At 35.7% G+C, this 13,626-nt stretch overlaps 2 protein-coding genes across 7 annotated transcripts; one reads left to right on the top strand and one right to left on the bottom strand.

The window, feature by feature from the left end:
• Window positions 1–894: 894 nt before the first annotated feature.
• LOC8280998 (U-box domain-containing protein 32) lies at window positions 895–7,146 on the bottom strand. Of its 5 annotated transcripts, XM_015715881.3 has the most exons (10): window positions 6,616–7,141; window positions 6,216–6,301; window positions 5,847–5,968; window positions 5,597–5,701; window positions 4,925–5,052; window positions 4,698–4,828; window positions 4,144–4,293; window positions 2,777–3,304; window positions 1,451–2,209; window positions 895–1,265 (listed from the first exon to the last, which is right to left on the bottom strand). In XM_015715881.3, the coding sequence occupies exons 1-10, from the start codon at window positions 6,797–6,799 to the stop codon at window positions 1,083–1,085; spliced, it is 2,376 nt and encodes a 791-aa protein (XP_015571367.2). In that variant the 5' UTR covers window positions 6,800–7,141; the 3' UTR covers window positions 895–1,082. The 5 variants fall into 5 exon arrangements, with proteins under 5 accessions (XP_015571367.2, XP_015571368.2, XP_048229205.1 ...); XM_015715882.3 differs by lacking the exon at window positions 4,144–4,293 and having other exon boundaries at window positions 6,616–7,146; XM_048373248.1 differs by lacking the exon at window positions 6,616–7,141 and having other exon boundaries at window positions 4,925–5,068; window positions 5,789–5,968; window positions 6,216–6,242.
• Window positions 7,147–7,567: 421 nt separating this feature from the next.
• On the top strand, window positions 7,568–10,709 carry LOC8280999 (uncharacterized protein At3g49055). Of its 2 annotated transcripts, none has more exons than XM_015715692.2 (5): window positions 7,568–8,736; window positions 9,484–9,560; window positions 9,710–9,821; window positions 9,952–10,065; window positions 10,154–10,709. In XM_015715692.2, exons 1-5 carry the CDS (start codon window positions 7,744–7,746, stop codon window positions 10,505–10,507), a joined length of 1,650 nt encoding a protein of 549 aa, XP_015571178.1. In that variant the 5' UTR covers window positions 7,568–7,743; the 3' UTR covers window positions 10,508–10,709. The 2 variants fall into 2 exon arrangements, with proteins under 2 accessions (XP_015571178.1, XP_002513685.1); XM_002513639.3 differs by having other exon boundaries at window positions 7,570–8,736; window positions 9,952–10,068.
• The last annotated feature ends 2,917 nt before the right edge of the window (window positions 10,710–13,626 follow it).

Genomic DNA, 13,626 nt, shown 5'->3' with positions numbered 1-13,626 from the left:
AAGATGATTGTTTATTGGGCTTGGGTTTGCATTTTGGATTGAGACTAAACTTTTTATTTGCCATGATCTTATGTTTATTATATTTTTATTTTCAGACCTTGTTAAATTCAGAGCTAAAACATTTCAGTTCATAGGCACGATAGTTTGTTCGTTGGGCTGATATGAGGAGGTGCTCATTTTTCTTATTAATATAATAATGTTAAATTATATTTTTAATATTATAATATTTAATAATTATTATTTTTTTATTATAATAATAAAATTTTAATTTTAAAAATAATAATATCAATTGTAGTATTAAGTTATATAATACTAAAATTAATTAATAAATATTTTCAAACTAATATTTATATTATTACATTAATAAAATTTTAAAAATTAAAAATATTCAAAAATAGTTAATTTATTATTATTTTTAAAATATCATAAATTAATATTAAAAATTAAATTTTTTATTAAATTATATCTATCAATTTAATTTGTAATAAAAATAACAATAACTATCGTCCTCCAACGCACACAATAAACCACTAGTTTCTATTAATATTGTCATACTGCCTCAAGAATTTTGTGCAGTCAGTCAGAAAGAAAATGTGCTGATTTTTCTTATCAAGTCTTATGTAAATATTTAATATTTAAGCGAGGCTTTAATATTGAATATTGAATATACCAAGCCACTGATGTATCAATTTCTTGAAAGAATGACAAATTTTATTGTGAATATAATATAGATATGTGCTGATATTACGAACATGTCAGTATACCTATTACCCTAATGGAAATTGCACATTCACTGTACCAATTGTCATAATATCAGTTAAAATTTCTATCTAGAGGCAGTTTTATTTCTCTTGAGAGAAACTTCCCTGCAGCTTTTTCCCAGGCAAGGCATGATTTTGTATCAAATGTATTCTTTTTGTTGGATAAGAAAGAAAAACACTGTAAGAAACATGTGTGTGCATCCAGTTCCTTTTGAAGTCTCTACTTCTGCACGTAACAGCATGATATTGTTCCATACATCATAATATGTTAAAAATCTATCGGTGGTTAAATGTAAAGCTTGTATATACGTGAAGTGATATTCACCAACGCTGCTGCCACTCTTGAATTGCCTGATGAAGAGCATGATTAGGGAGCAGGTTGCAGTGTTCAAGTTTAAGATTTGTCATTGGGGAAGTGTTGTGCCCACTTTTCAGCCATCCTCTAATAGCATCAGCATCATATGTGAAACCATCCGCGGCTATTTGCGGATCTTTCATGACTTCCTACAAATCCAGAAGGTCAGTGTAAACATCAGAATGCAAAAGCACTTGGTTAGTGTGCTTCTTTTTACTGTCAAAGCATATTTTGCAACTGCTTATTGGAAAACCAGAAAGGGATAGAACAGTAACTGAGAATGCTCTAGTAAAACTGAGCGAACTTTAACATAAAATAGATCTAGCATATTTACCTGAAAAATGGGACAGACAAAATGGGAAGGAATTCTCTGCAGCTCCTTCGAACCTAAGCATGACAGAGAATCACCACATGAGGCCCTCATTGGCTCAAGAACACTCCAGATTTCTGAAACAAGGTCTGGACGATTTAACCGGTTATTCTCACAGCAATCCAATGCCAATTTTGCTAGCAGTTTGGTTTGCTCAATCGGCCAGTCCCCAGAAGAAAAATCTAATAATGCTTTCAAGTTCTCTTTCTCCAATGCACATTTCACATCTTTCACCAATCCTGAAACTGGTCTGGCAGTCAGAAGTTGTAACAGTATAATTCCGAATGAGTAAACATCTGACCCTGGAATAAGCGTCCCTCTCTCCAAGTATTCCGGATCAGTATACACAGATGTGAAATTGGGGTTAGATTTTTCAGACATTGGAACAGTGTCTCCCATTTTCTCTCCCTTTGGGATCAAAAGAGAGATGCCAAAGTCACTGAGTTTGCTGACAGAGTTGGAATCAAGGAGCACCTTTGATAGTTTCAGATTTCCATGTATGATACAAGGCTTGTTAGAATGAAGGAAGATAAGAGCAGAGCATATCTCAGTAGCAATACGTATCCGAGTTTGCCACGGAAGTGGGAGTCTCTTATTTTTGCAGGCAAGGCAATCTTCAAGGCTTCCATTTCTCACGTACTCATAGACAAGTGACCTAGATTCTGGGCAAGTTCCAATTAACGTTACCAGGTGTGGATGCCTCACCCTACCCAAGACCTCCACCTGAAATACAACGAGCAAAATAGTCCCTGTTAACCAAAACTTGTAATTTAATCTTACTTCAACACTAAATACCACAGTTTATTACCAAAAGGAAAAAAAAATGTCTGGCAGGAGCACCATAAGGCCCACAAGGCCTTAACCTGGTAGCCCTGGTTAAGTTTTTTTCTTTAATAAATTTATTTAGTTTCAGTCAACAGGCTTCATTCAGGTCCAATATAAAATTAAATTGGTTGATCCCAAAAATTATGAACAGATACAACCATTTATGTAGAAAAGGGAACCTAAGAGGACAAATCTAGAGGTTTACATTGGAATACAGGAGGCAACACCTTAACCACACCAGGCTACCCCAAGCAAAAATTGTTTTAAACTTTTAAATGAGCAAAAGACCTCCATGGCCAAGTTGACCTCTTTAGATCATATGGTATATACTCTTAATTTCATACTCATGACCAACTCAATCAACACAAACTTGAACCTTTGTCCCAACATAATAAATGATATCCACCAGTATTTAGCTGGTATGTGAATAATGATAGCATTGCAGTGATGAGCAGATAATATTACCCCATTTCGAAAATCTAATTGGCTTTGAGAGCCGTAAGAGGGTAGCATTTTGATAGCAACATATGCATGGCGAAGGATCCCTTTGTAGACACTTCCATATTTTCCTTCCCCAATCTTCCAGGATGGATCAAAATCCTGAGTTGCCTCATTAATCTCCACAAAAGAGAATTCAAGGATGTCAGACCTGCAAAAGCTCACAGCTTCCACTTTTGCCAATTTTCTTTGCCTATTAGCTTCCCTTCTTGCATTTTCATACTCCCTTCGCGCTGCATCTCGTTGTGCTTTGAAGCTTATCAAAAGTTCTACTGCTGAGATAATTTTCTCCTCCAAATCGTTCACCATACAATTGGACTCTGTAAGTTGGCCCTCAAGCACAAACTTGTGCTCCTGGACCTTCTGGAGTTCTTTTACAAATTCATCCCTTTGATTCTTTGTCTTTTCTACTTCTTGCTTTTTTCTAATCAATTCTTCCTCCATCTCTTTCCTTAGACTGATCTCCTTAATACACAAGTTTTCTAATGCCTTCACCTGTAAGAGGATAAAATGTCCACAAGGTTAGAGGTTACAATGAAGTTAATTTAGTGACATACATGTGTATGCGACAAAGAGTTTCCTTTTCTTGTTTCCCATCAGAATACAATATCCATTTTTTATCATGTTATTTACTATACTGACATCTATAATGATGGAATGCTGCTGGGATGATAACCGACTGATTAGAACTTCAGTTAAGGGAAAAATAAACTCAACTAGATTGTTGAATCTTTAATTATGAAGAAAAGGGAAAAGAAAAGTAACTACAGGCAGGAGAACCTCATTTTTCCTATTTTTGGTGGTTAGAGTTGGTAGGAACACAAGTCTACTATGTCACCTAATCCTAACCAAATCTTAATCGCAACAGGATGAGTAGGCTACCAGAATCTCTTGCGCATTCCCACTCTACCACAAGCAATATGCTCTGTTGAGTTGCCAGCAGTCTTGGCTATTTTTAAAGTTCCGTGTGTTGATGTGGGTTTTTCTCTTGTCCCCTCGGTGCTTTCTAGTTGTTCTAACTTCTAAAGTATCCTCACTAAACATGTTGAACATAGTTGAGTTTAATAAACTTTAAGGGGAAAAACAGATTTCTCTATGTAATCTAAAGAGGGAGCTAGGGATTTGAACCTCTAAAGGGTTGTGGTGTGCATAAATTTAATTTCTACAGAAAAGAAAAGCATATTATAATAATAAAAGTTTTCTGCCATAATCAGGACTATTTGTCAGCTACTAAAATTTTAATTATTAAGGTTATAACTCAAGATCCCCACAGCCAATACTGCCTATTTTCATGAGAGAAGAAAAGGCCAGAAGTTTTTATATAATAAATTTGCCTTGCATTTGGCTTCCATAGCATCATCTTCCTTTTTCCATCGCTTAGCTGCCTCTTCAAATGCTTTTTGCTGCGAGCCTTTAGCATCTAGAATCACTTGTTGCAGTTGAAGGCAAGTTTTTTCAGTTGTTTGTCCTTGATTTTTTTCTTCCTGCAAAGCCATAGACCATGTACCCTCATGAAATGTTTTAAACTGGAAAGATTGAAGTACTCCATACTGATATCTAAACTGGAAAGGCTTGAAGTACTCCATACTGATATCTACAAAGACTAGAAAAGACATAAAATATATTCTTAATAATATGGGACTTCTGTCCTGGATTCTCTCTTGCAGACCATTTCATGATCCAATCCTATAAATGAATAACATGAATCAAGTCCTCAGTGTGCAACAGTTTCAAGAAACCTACAATGTTCAAAGAGTTTCTATTTTTTCTCTCCTTACAACAAATATAACCATAATAACTCACTGAAACCATAATATAAAAAAATGATGAAAAATTAAAGATCAATGTGGAACTTGTGATCTAAAGAAGAAGAGCTAGTTTTCCTTACTTCATTGATCAGAAGGGGCATCAATTTGGATGTGCTAAGCACTGTATTGCTTGATAGTTTGGAGTGCACTGAGCACTGAAAATTGAAGCTTTCCAATATTTCTTCCAAGTCATCATCCTCGCCTTCAGCATCTGTTCGTCTCTGTGACAAAGTTATACCTCTAGCACTCCTTTAAGAAAACATATATTGGTCAGAGAAGCAATCACCAGTTTAGTTAGTTTACCTACCTAGAGGCTTATGGATTTGTGTAAAAGATCCCAATTTCAAGAGTGCTGGTTGCTCCATGCCTAAATCTGAATTCAGCAGTAGCAATGGAAGAGAAAACTCTGCTTCAGATCTATCATTTCTACCTTCCCTGTTTCCATATGTTCCTTTTATTAACAGCAGTAATAACTTTATTGATAGTGATAGATGCACCAATAAGCCTTAGAACAAATCCAGCAGGAAAGATGCTCTAGACCAACAAAACTTTATGTTAACTCAAATTGAAATAAACTTATCAGGCATTTTGCAGAAGGCATGTAACTACTTTTGCTTTTCTTTAAAGAACAAGAAACTCTAGCTGGAAGGTACTACTGTAGGCTGGTTAATAGTTTATAAACTCAAACTGAACGCTACTCAAATGTAAGATGGTGAAAGTTAATGAAAATTTTAAATGCAAATTTCGCATTCTGTAATTGTAATTAGATTGACTGTTAGTTCCACTCCTATTCATTCTTAATTGGACAGAACATGCTGATAGAACAACTAGTCAACAGTAAAATTTCAGCAATGAAAACTCTATATACCATGAACTTCAAGAAGGGAATAAGGAATGGTTCAAGAGAATTGTGCTTTAGTGCTAAATGTCTTTCCCTCCACTTATAAGAAAATTAAACAATAAAGAATTAATAACCTACCTAGTATAAATGAGACAACCCTTGCAAGCAAACCAAATATGACAAGAAATAGGTGCATGTTGGCGTACAAATCTTGCTTTCTTGGACTTCAACCCTGCTAGTTTCCTGCAATAGTAATAAACTCTTCAATCAAGATTTTGAAATAATATGGACTTGTGAGAGTTTCATATCAAATATGCTGAAAGAAAAGACCTCCTTAAAGGCACCAATTCAAATGTCTCAACAATGATGCAACATTACACATTCATACTTTGAGTAGTACTTATCTGCCGCTGCACCCATTACAAGCCATCTAATGTTGTACTGAGCAATAATCTCTACAATCCCCTTCTCAATATTTTCCATCTCGATCCATACTTTGTCCACATGTACCTAGGCAAATAAACAAGTATATGAACACATGTAATCGAAATGTCTGATCATGCTGAGAGTTTAAATTAAGCATTATCTTCAGAAACCACAAAAGCTAATTCTTTCTTTTCTCGTCATAACTTCAGTTAATAATTTAAAGTAAATGTTTAGTATATAAGAACCGAAATTCAAAGACTCAATCCCAAAGCCAATATATTCATAATTAGTTACTGGAACTATAAAACAAAGAACCAAGAAGAAAGAATACCCCTTTTTGGTCAAGAATGAGACAATATCGACTTAGAACATCGAGCATCTTTTTCCTTTCACGCTCTAAGAATAACCTTCTGTCAGCTGTGTAGAACAAAATGAAGCTGTATGAAATAACCAGAAACATAAACTGAATTCAATTCTATATGATCATAAGCATGTTTTTATCTAATTGATTAATTTCAAATTGATGCGTATAATTGAATATAATCAGTAGCAATTACTAAGAGAGAAAAGTTGAATAAATATTTAAATAATTCCTGGTGGTCAAACGACAAACACGGTTTTCTCTTGCAAAGTTAAATTTTCTTACAGTTTTCAGAGCGGGCAACCACGGATGAATTCAAAATTAATAAAAATAAAAATAAACGCCTGACTAGTTAAAAACAGAAGCTCACTCAAAGAAACAGAATCGGGAGGCCGGTGAACATGGAGCAAGCATATCTTCAATCCAGCAAAGCTCTGCACTGTCCAAAGCAACGCCGTAGTACCTTTAGCGACATTCTTCCCTACCGCAACAAATATAGTATTCTCCACATCGTAAGCTCTTTCTTCCACAATCTCATCAACAATACTCCCCATTTTATTAAAAAGAAGAAAAATAATGTAATTAAGCAATAAGTCGTGATCGGTGAGTTTAATTAGTGACCGAGTGACTGAGTCGTAGAAAAGGATTGGTTTTTGCAGTTGGTGGCGGTGATGGTTACTAGGAATAGCTTGCCCACTTTTGGAAAATTAAGAAAAGAGAAAAGAATTTTGATTCCATTTGATCCGAGTATGTGCGTGTAGTGTAAGATGTTGTGGTGTGCTTAATCGAGAAGCCAAAGATAAAGGACAAGGGAAGAGAATATAATTTTTACCAGGTAAAGTGAAAATGTCAAAATGGCTCTGATTTTTATATGTCCCTAATTCAACACTTGTTACAACTCTTCTTACACGGAGAAGATTCTCCAAACTACAGCTTGCAGGCCGGGGAATTCTTCTTAAGAGGAAAAATAAAGAAATTCCAAAAGTCAACCTTCAGTTAATTTTTCACGTATCATTCTGTTATATGTGAACTGAAATTACCCTTTGCCGTCGACCACAAACGATCATATACTATGATACACTTTTATCAATTAATTAACCCTCTTTTCATTAGCATCTTATTTTTTGTATTCAATCATTAGCATCTTAATATGAGTAATAATACGTCCAGACTTCAATTTAATTTTATGTCATTATATATTTTCATTTAATTTTTTTACTAATGATACTTGAGATTTTCTCCCTATAGACCATATACATTGGGCCTGAGACTCCTAAAGGTAGTCCAAATTCCCGCGTTTATCTAACCAATAACGAGATGCGTGGAGCGGCGAGCAAAGTGCCCGCCAAAACTCGAGCACGCAAATAAAAAACCTCTATTCGCTACCCGACCTTCTTCCCATGCACTTCCTTTTGACTGTTAGGTTTCAAATCTTTTGGCTCTTCCTCTCTTCGTTCTCTATCACGATAATCCTTAATCATCCCATTCTCTATGGATAATGGAAGCCACCACAACACAACAGCAAATCAACGGCCACGATGATCATCGCCCAGCCAATTCCAAGAATAACGATGATCTCCTCGCTCAGCTTAACTCTCTCCACCAGTCGTATGATTCTCTTCGTTCGAAAAACTCCGCGATTGAGGAAGATCTCCTTCTTGCAAAGCAGCAAAGAGACGACGCAATCAACAAAGCCGCCGATCTCAAAATAGTGGTCCATGAAGTTTCAAGCCAAACAGACTTTCTTCAAGACCAAATTCATGAATTTGAGGTATCTCTTAAGGAAAGTGAAGATGGGTTTACGAAAAGGTTAGAAGAGGAATTGTTGAGAAATCAGGAACTTGAAAAAGAAGTAAACTTTGCCAAGGATAGAATTGAAAGTTTAGAATTTTATATAAAGGAAGCGGAAAGGAAAAATGGGTTTTTGTTAAAAACTTTGGGTTCTATCAGACCAGTGAAGGGTTTTTTGGTGGAAATAATAGAGTGTTTAGATGATGAGAAAGTGATCGAGAGAGTGACTAACGATGAGGATAATGCTGTTGAATTGCAAGCATTAGACAATGAATTGAAGGCAATTTGGGAAGAATTATCTCCAATTACAAGGCTAGCTAATGAGGCAAAATCAAAAGTGAATGAGTTTAAAGAGAAAAAGAAAAACGAGAAGAGGGAATTGGAGAATAGTGTTGTGAGTTTGACAGAGGAGAACCGTGATATTAATAGTTTGTTAAGGGTTGCTTTATTGGAGAAAGAGGCAGTGGAGAAGAGTTTGAATAAGTTGAAAGGGAACACTGAGCAAAAGAGAGTGGCTTTGTTGCAGATTGCTGAGAGGGGATTGCAAAGAGTAGGGTTTGGCTTCATGATGGGAAGTGGGAGTACTGAGCAATCGCCGGATAGTAGTTCAGGAGCTATCATTACTACCACTCCTGCTGCTAGCACTACTGCCAGTGTTAAATCAGATGGTAGTGAGTGTGAAGAGGAGGTTGTCAGTCTGGTATGTTTGATTTTACCTTCTCAAAAAGTCTAGCTTTAATTGATTATGCTTGTATTTTTTTTCTTTTGCCCATTTTGCACAGATGAGAATTTTTGAATTCAACTGGAATCTGAATGCTTTAAATACTTGTGCTAAAATCAAATTGTGGAAGTGATTATTTATGAACATTGAAATGTGCGTTATTGTGGTTCATAAATGGTCTACAATACCAACGTTTCATTTAAAAACACAAGACCTTGGAAGAGAAGCAATTCAACATAGGCTAATTTGTTTTTAGTTGTTTCCCATGAGAAATTTTTGCACATTATGCTGCAAAGACACCTCAATTCTATTTATGCTTCTTTATAGTTTTTTTAAAAAAACAGACACTGCATCTTTTACAACTTTCTCACTGCACTAGAGCACAACAGCAAAATCAAAATTTTGGACACCTACAAAAGTGGCACTAGTTTTTAGTCATTGATCTCCTTATTTGATGTATAAGTAGATACTCTAATGATTCAGATTGGATAGAAAAGATGCAGCTTCATGCATTTTTGCTGCATGTTGTGTGGAAACTAATTTGTAATGTCTAGTGAATTCGCAAAAGGCTTTTAAGTTTTAGTAAAGTTTTTGGCATGAAGAAAGATTAAAAAAAAACTTCTGTGGATAACGCGGTCTTTGTGCCATCTATGAACAATTATTTGGAGAACATTCTTCTTGCATATGGTCTTTTGTTGGTCTAATATCTGCTGTGGTCCTTACTAGGCCTCAACTGTAGAGAGAATAATGAAGAATTTACGACTTGAAATCACTCAACTGAGAAGATCTCTGGAAGAATCTAGGTATTTATCAATGAATCAACTCAAATGCCTGCATTCTTACAGTGAAAATTTAACTGCATTGTAATGTTGATGTGAGATAGCATGTCAAAAATAAAAGGTCTAATCAATTGCCAGGAAGAGCTTGTGATTATGAGTTGTTGTGTCGCCAGGTCAGATGCTGAGCGACTGCAGAGTCTTACAGAGAAACAAACTCAACAAGTTGCAGAAAACACACTGTACATAAAAGAGTTGGAAGAGAGAGAGGCTGTGTTAGCTCAAAACGTAACCTTCTATCCCATCGAGACCTAATGTGCTCTTTTCTTGCAAAAAAAAAAAGAAAAGAAAAAGAAAGAAAAAGGTAAAATCATGTTCTTCCCATTTCTGACTCGTGTCTTCTCTTTTATCATCAAAGGTAGAGGAACTCCTAACAGAAATAAAGGAAACTGAGGCAGAAGTTGCTAGATGGAGGGAAGCCTGTGAATTGGAAGTAGAAGCTGGGAAACATGAGATTGAAGAACGTGATAAAGTGGTAACTTGTATTTCTTTGTTTAACTTCTCTAGATATACAGTAAATTTGTTTAACTCCAATGCCAAACACGTTGCTGTTTGATTAGGTTTTCATCATGAAGCAAGAACTGGACAGAACAAAGGCTGCTTTAGAGATATCAAATGGCAAGTTAAAACTGAAAGAAGACCTTGCAAGTGCTGCAATGGCTGCTCAGGCAGCATCAGAGAAGTCACTGCAACTAGCTGACACCAGGGCTGCAGGACTCCAAGAACGGATCGAAGAACTAAGGAAACAACTGGAAGAAGCAGAAAGCAAAGAACGTAGCCGCCGTAAAGTGAGGCATATATGTTGGCCATGGCGAACTCTGAAACAGAATTCAGCAAATATTGCAAATGAAAGAGTTCAGAGTGTGAGACCGATGCTGCCAGAAATGCAAGCGTTGCTTCATTACAGTTTGTGACATATTTTCTTAAGCTTCATATAATTAAGAAGAATTCACTATTTCTTCCTCCCATTTGTCTTCCACCTTTTTTCTTTAATATTTTTAATTATTTCGAAGCAAGATCCTATACCTGATTAACTGCTGCGCAGCTAATATAATGCGCAGCATGTAACTAACAATTCCCCTCAGCAAATCCATTGATAATTTATTGGATTTTCAACAATTAAGCTAATAGTACAGTGGTGCTCTATCAGTACTTGGGCAATATACAAATAACAAGTAGCTGAGTGAGGGACATGTAATCTGAGTATTCTACAACTTTCTTTTACCATAAATTGTTATATGGTAGATACTGAAATTAATATATTTAATATAAACTAATTGTATTACATGAGTGTTATTATTATTTTCATTATAAAATTAAGTTGATAAATACAATTTAATGAATTTCTATTATTTGATATTAATTTATAATATTTTAGAAAAATAATAGCAAACTAACTGTAAAAGTAAAAAATAAATCTGAAAATTGTTGTTTTGTCTATTGAACATGGAAGTATATATATACAATTAGAGAAGTTTTTATTCTAGAATATTCTAATCTCTAGAATTATCTCTAATTAATTATACTTTATTTTCTATTAATTACTCCATATTCTATAATATTCTAGATTATTCTACAACACTCCCCCTCAAGCTGGAGCATAGATATCAATCATGCCCAGCTTGTTACAAAAGTAGTCCACTCTAACTCCATTCAAAGCTTTCGTAAATATATCCCCTATTTGTTCTCCTGTCTTCACATAACTAGTAGTGATTAGACCCTGTTGTAGTTTTTCACTAACAAAGTGACAATCAATCTCGATGTGTTTTGTTCGTTCATGAAACACTGAATTAGCAGCAATGTGAAGTGCAGCTTTATTATCACACCAAAGTCTTGCCGACAAAGACATTTTTATACCAATTTCCATCAGAAGTTGGTATATCCATATAATTTCATATGTTGCTTTTGCCATAGCTCTATATTCTGACTCCGCGCTTGATCGGGATACAACATTTTGCTTCTTGCTTTTTCATGAGACTAGATTCCCTCCAAGAAAAACACAATAGCCTGTAGTGGATCATCTGTCCATTTTAGAACCTGCCCAATCTGCATCCGAGAAGCATTCGATTTGAGTGTGCCCATGATTTTGATAGAGAATTCCTCGTCCTGGAACTCCTTTTAGATAACTTCTAAGGCTGCCAAATGATGAATTGTTGGAGCTACCATAAATTGACTAACAACACTAACTGAATAGGCAATATCAGGTCGAGTTATTGTAAGGTAATTCAACTTCTCAACTAGCCGTCTATATCTCTCAGGATGCTCAAATAATTCACCATCTTCTATGAATTTCATATTAGGATGCATTGATGCATTGCACGGTTTTGCCCTCAGTTTTCCCGTTTCTTGCAGTAAATCAATGATATATTTTCGTTGGGACAGAAAAATACCTTTCTTGCTTCTCATTACCTCAACACCTAAAAAATATTTCAGATTTCCCATATCCTTCGTGTGAAACTGGGAATAAAGGAAGGACTTAAGTGATGAAATGCCTGTAGAATCACTCCCAGTGATTACAATATCAAAATGATGCCCAATTCCGAGTGTTTATAGAAAACTAAGTGATCAGATTTGCATTTTCTCATCCCAAATATCTCAACAGCTTCACTGAATTTTCCAAACCAAGCTCGTGGGCTTTGTTTCAACCCATATAATGATTTATGAAGACGACATACTTTCCCAGACTCCCCCTGAGCAACAAATCCAGGTGGTTGCTCCATGTAAACTTCTTCCTTAAGATCACCATGAAGAAAGGCATTTTTGATGTCCAGTTGATGTAATGGCTAGTCATGTGTAGCAGCCAGAGAGATGAAAATCCGAACAGATGCCATTTTAGCAACAGGAGAGAAAGTATCAGAATAATCCACTGCATAAGTCTGAGCAGAACCTTTTGCTACTAAGCAGGCTTTGAGGCGAGCCACTGACCCATCTGGGTTAACTTTGATGGTAAATACTCATTTACATCCGATCGCCTTTTTGCCTGCAGGTAAATGAACCAATTGCCAAGTACCATTTGCATCTAATGCATTCATCTATTCTATCATGGCGTGGCGCCAACCAGAGTGAGATAAAGCTTCATGCACTGTTTTGGGAATAGAGATGGAATCGATAGAGGCAATAAAAGAATAGGAAGAATGTGACAAATGATCATAAGATACAAAGGAAGAAATGGGGTAAGTGCACTGACGCTTACCTTTCCGAATGGCAATAGGAAGGTCCAAGTCGGGAGAAGGATCTGATGATGAAGAAGCCATAGATATAGGACATGAATCGCTGGAAACCGGCCTTCTGGAATAGACATGGTGAATAGGTGGTTGCTGAATTTGTGGTGGATTGGAGTCCGCAGCTACTATGCCGGTAGTCGTATAAATCAACCAATGATCATCCTCAGCTTGTTCTAAAGAAGGAGATACAGAGAAAAACCGAGTGCTTTCAAAAAAAGTAACATTAGTAGATACCAAGTATTGATTAAGATCAGGACAATAACAACGATATCCCTTCTGAAGACGAGAATAATCAAGAACGAAACACTTAAGAGACTTAGGATCTAATTTTGTAACATGAGGATGGACATCTCTGACAAAACATGTACACCCAAAGATTCGTGGTTTGATAGGAAATAAAGTTTTATTAGGAAACCGAATACTATAAGGAGGCTTACCATGAAAGACAGAAGATGGCATACGATTGATTAAGAAATAAGTGGTTGAAACCGCATCAACCCATAATGATTTAGGAACTTGCATCTGAAATAGAAGAGCTCTAGTTGTTTCAAGGAGGTGGTTATTTTTCCTTTCAGCTACACCATTCTGAGAAGGTGTATCAACACAAGAAGTTTGATGAAGAATACCATTTTAAGTCATGTAAGTTTGAAAAGAGTGGGATAAGTATTCTTTTGCATTGTCACTTCTTAAGTTAAGCACAGAAAGATTAAATTGTGTTTTAATTTCAGCGCAAAAATTAGAAAAATGTGAAAATAACTCAGAACGATTTTTCATTAAATAAAGCCAAGTAACACGAGAATAATCATCTA

The sequence above is a fragment of the Ricinus communis genome, chromosome 4 (assembly GCF_019578655.1).
Source record: "Ricinus communis isolate WT05 ecotype wild-type chromosome 4, ASM1957865v1, whole genome shotgun sequence".
NCBI classification, from domain to species: domain Eukaryota; kingdom Viridiplantae; phylum Streptophyta; class Magnoliopsida; order Malpighiales; family Euphorbiaceae; genus Ricinus; species Ricinus communis.
This window is presented reverse-complemented; position numbering and strand designations above follow the sequence as displayed.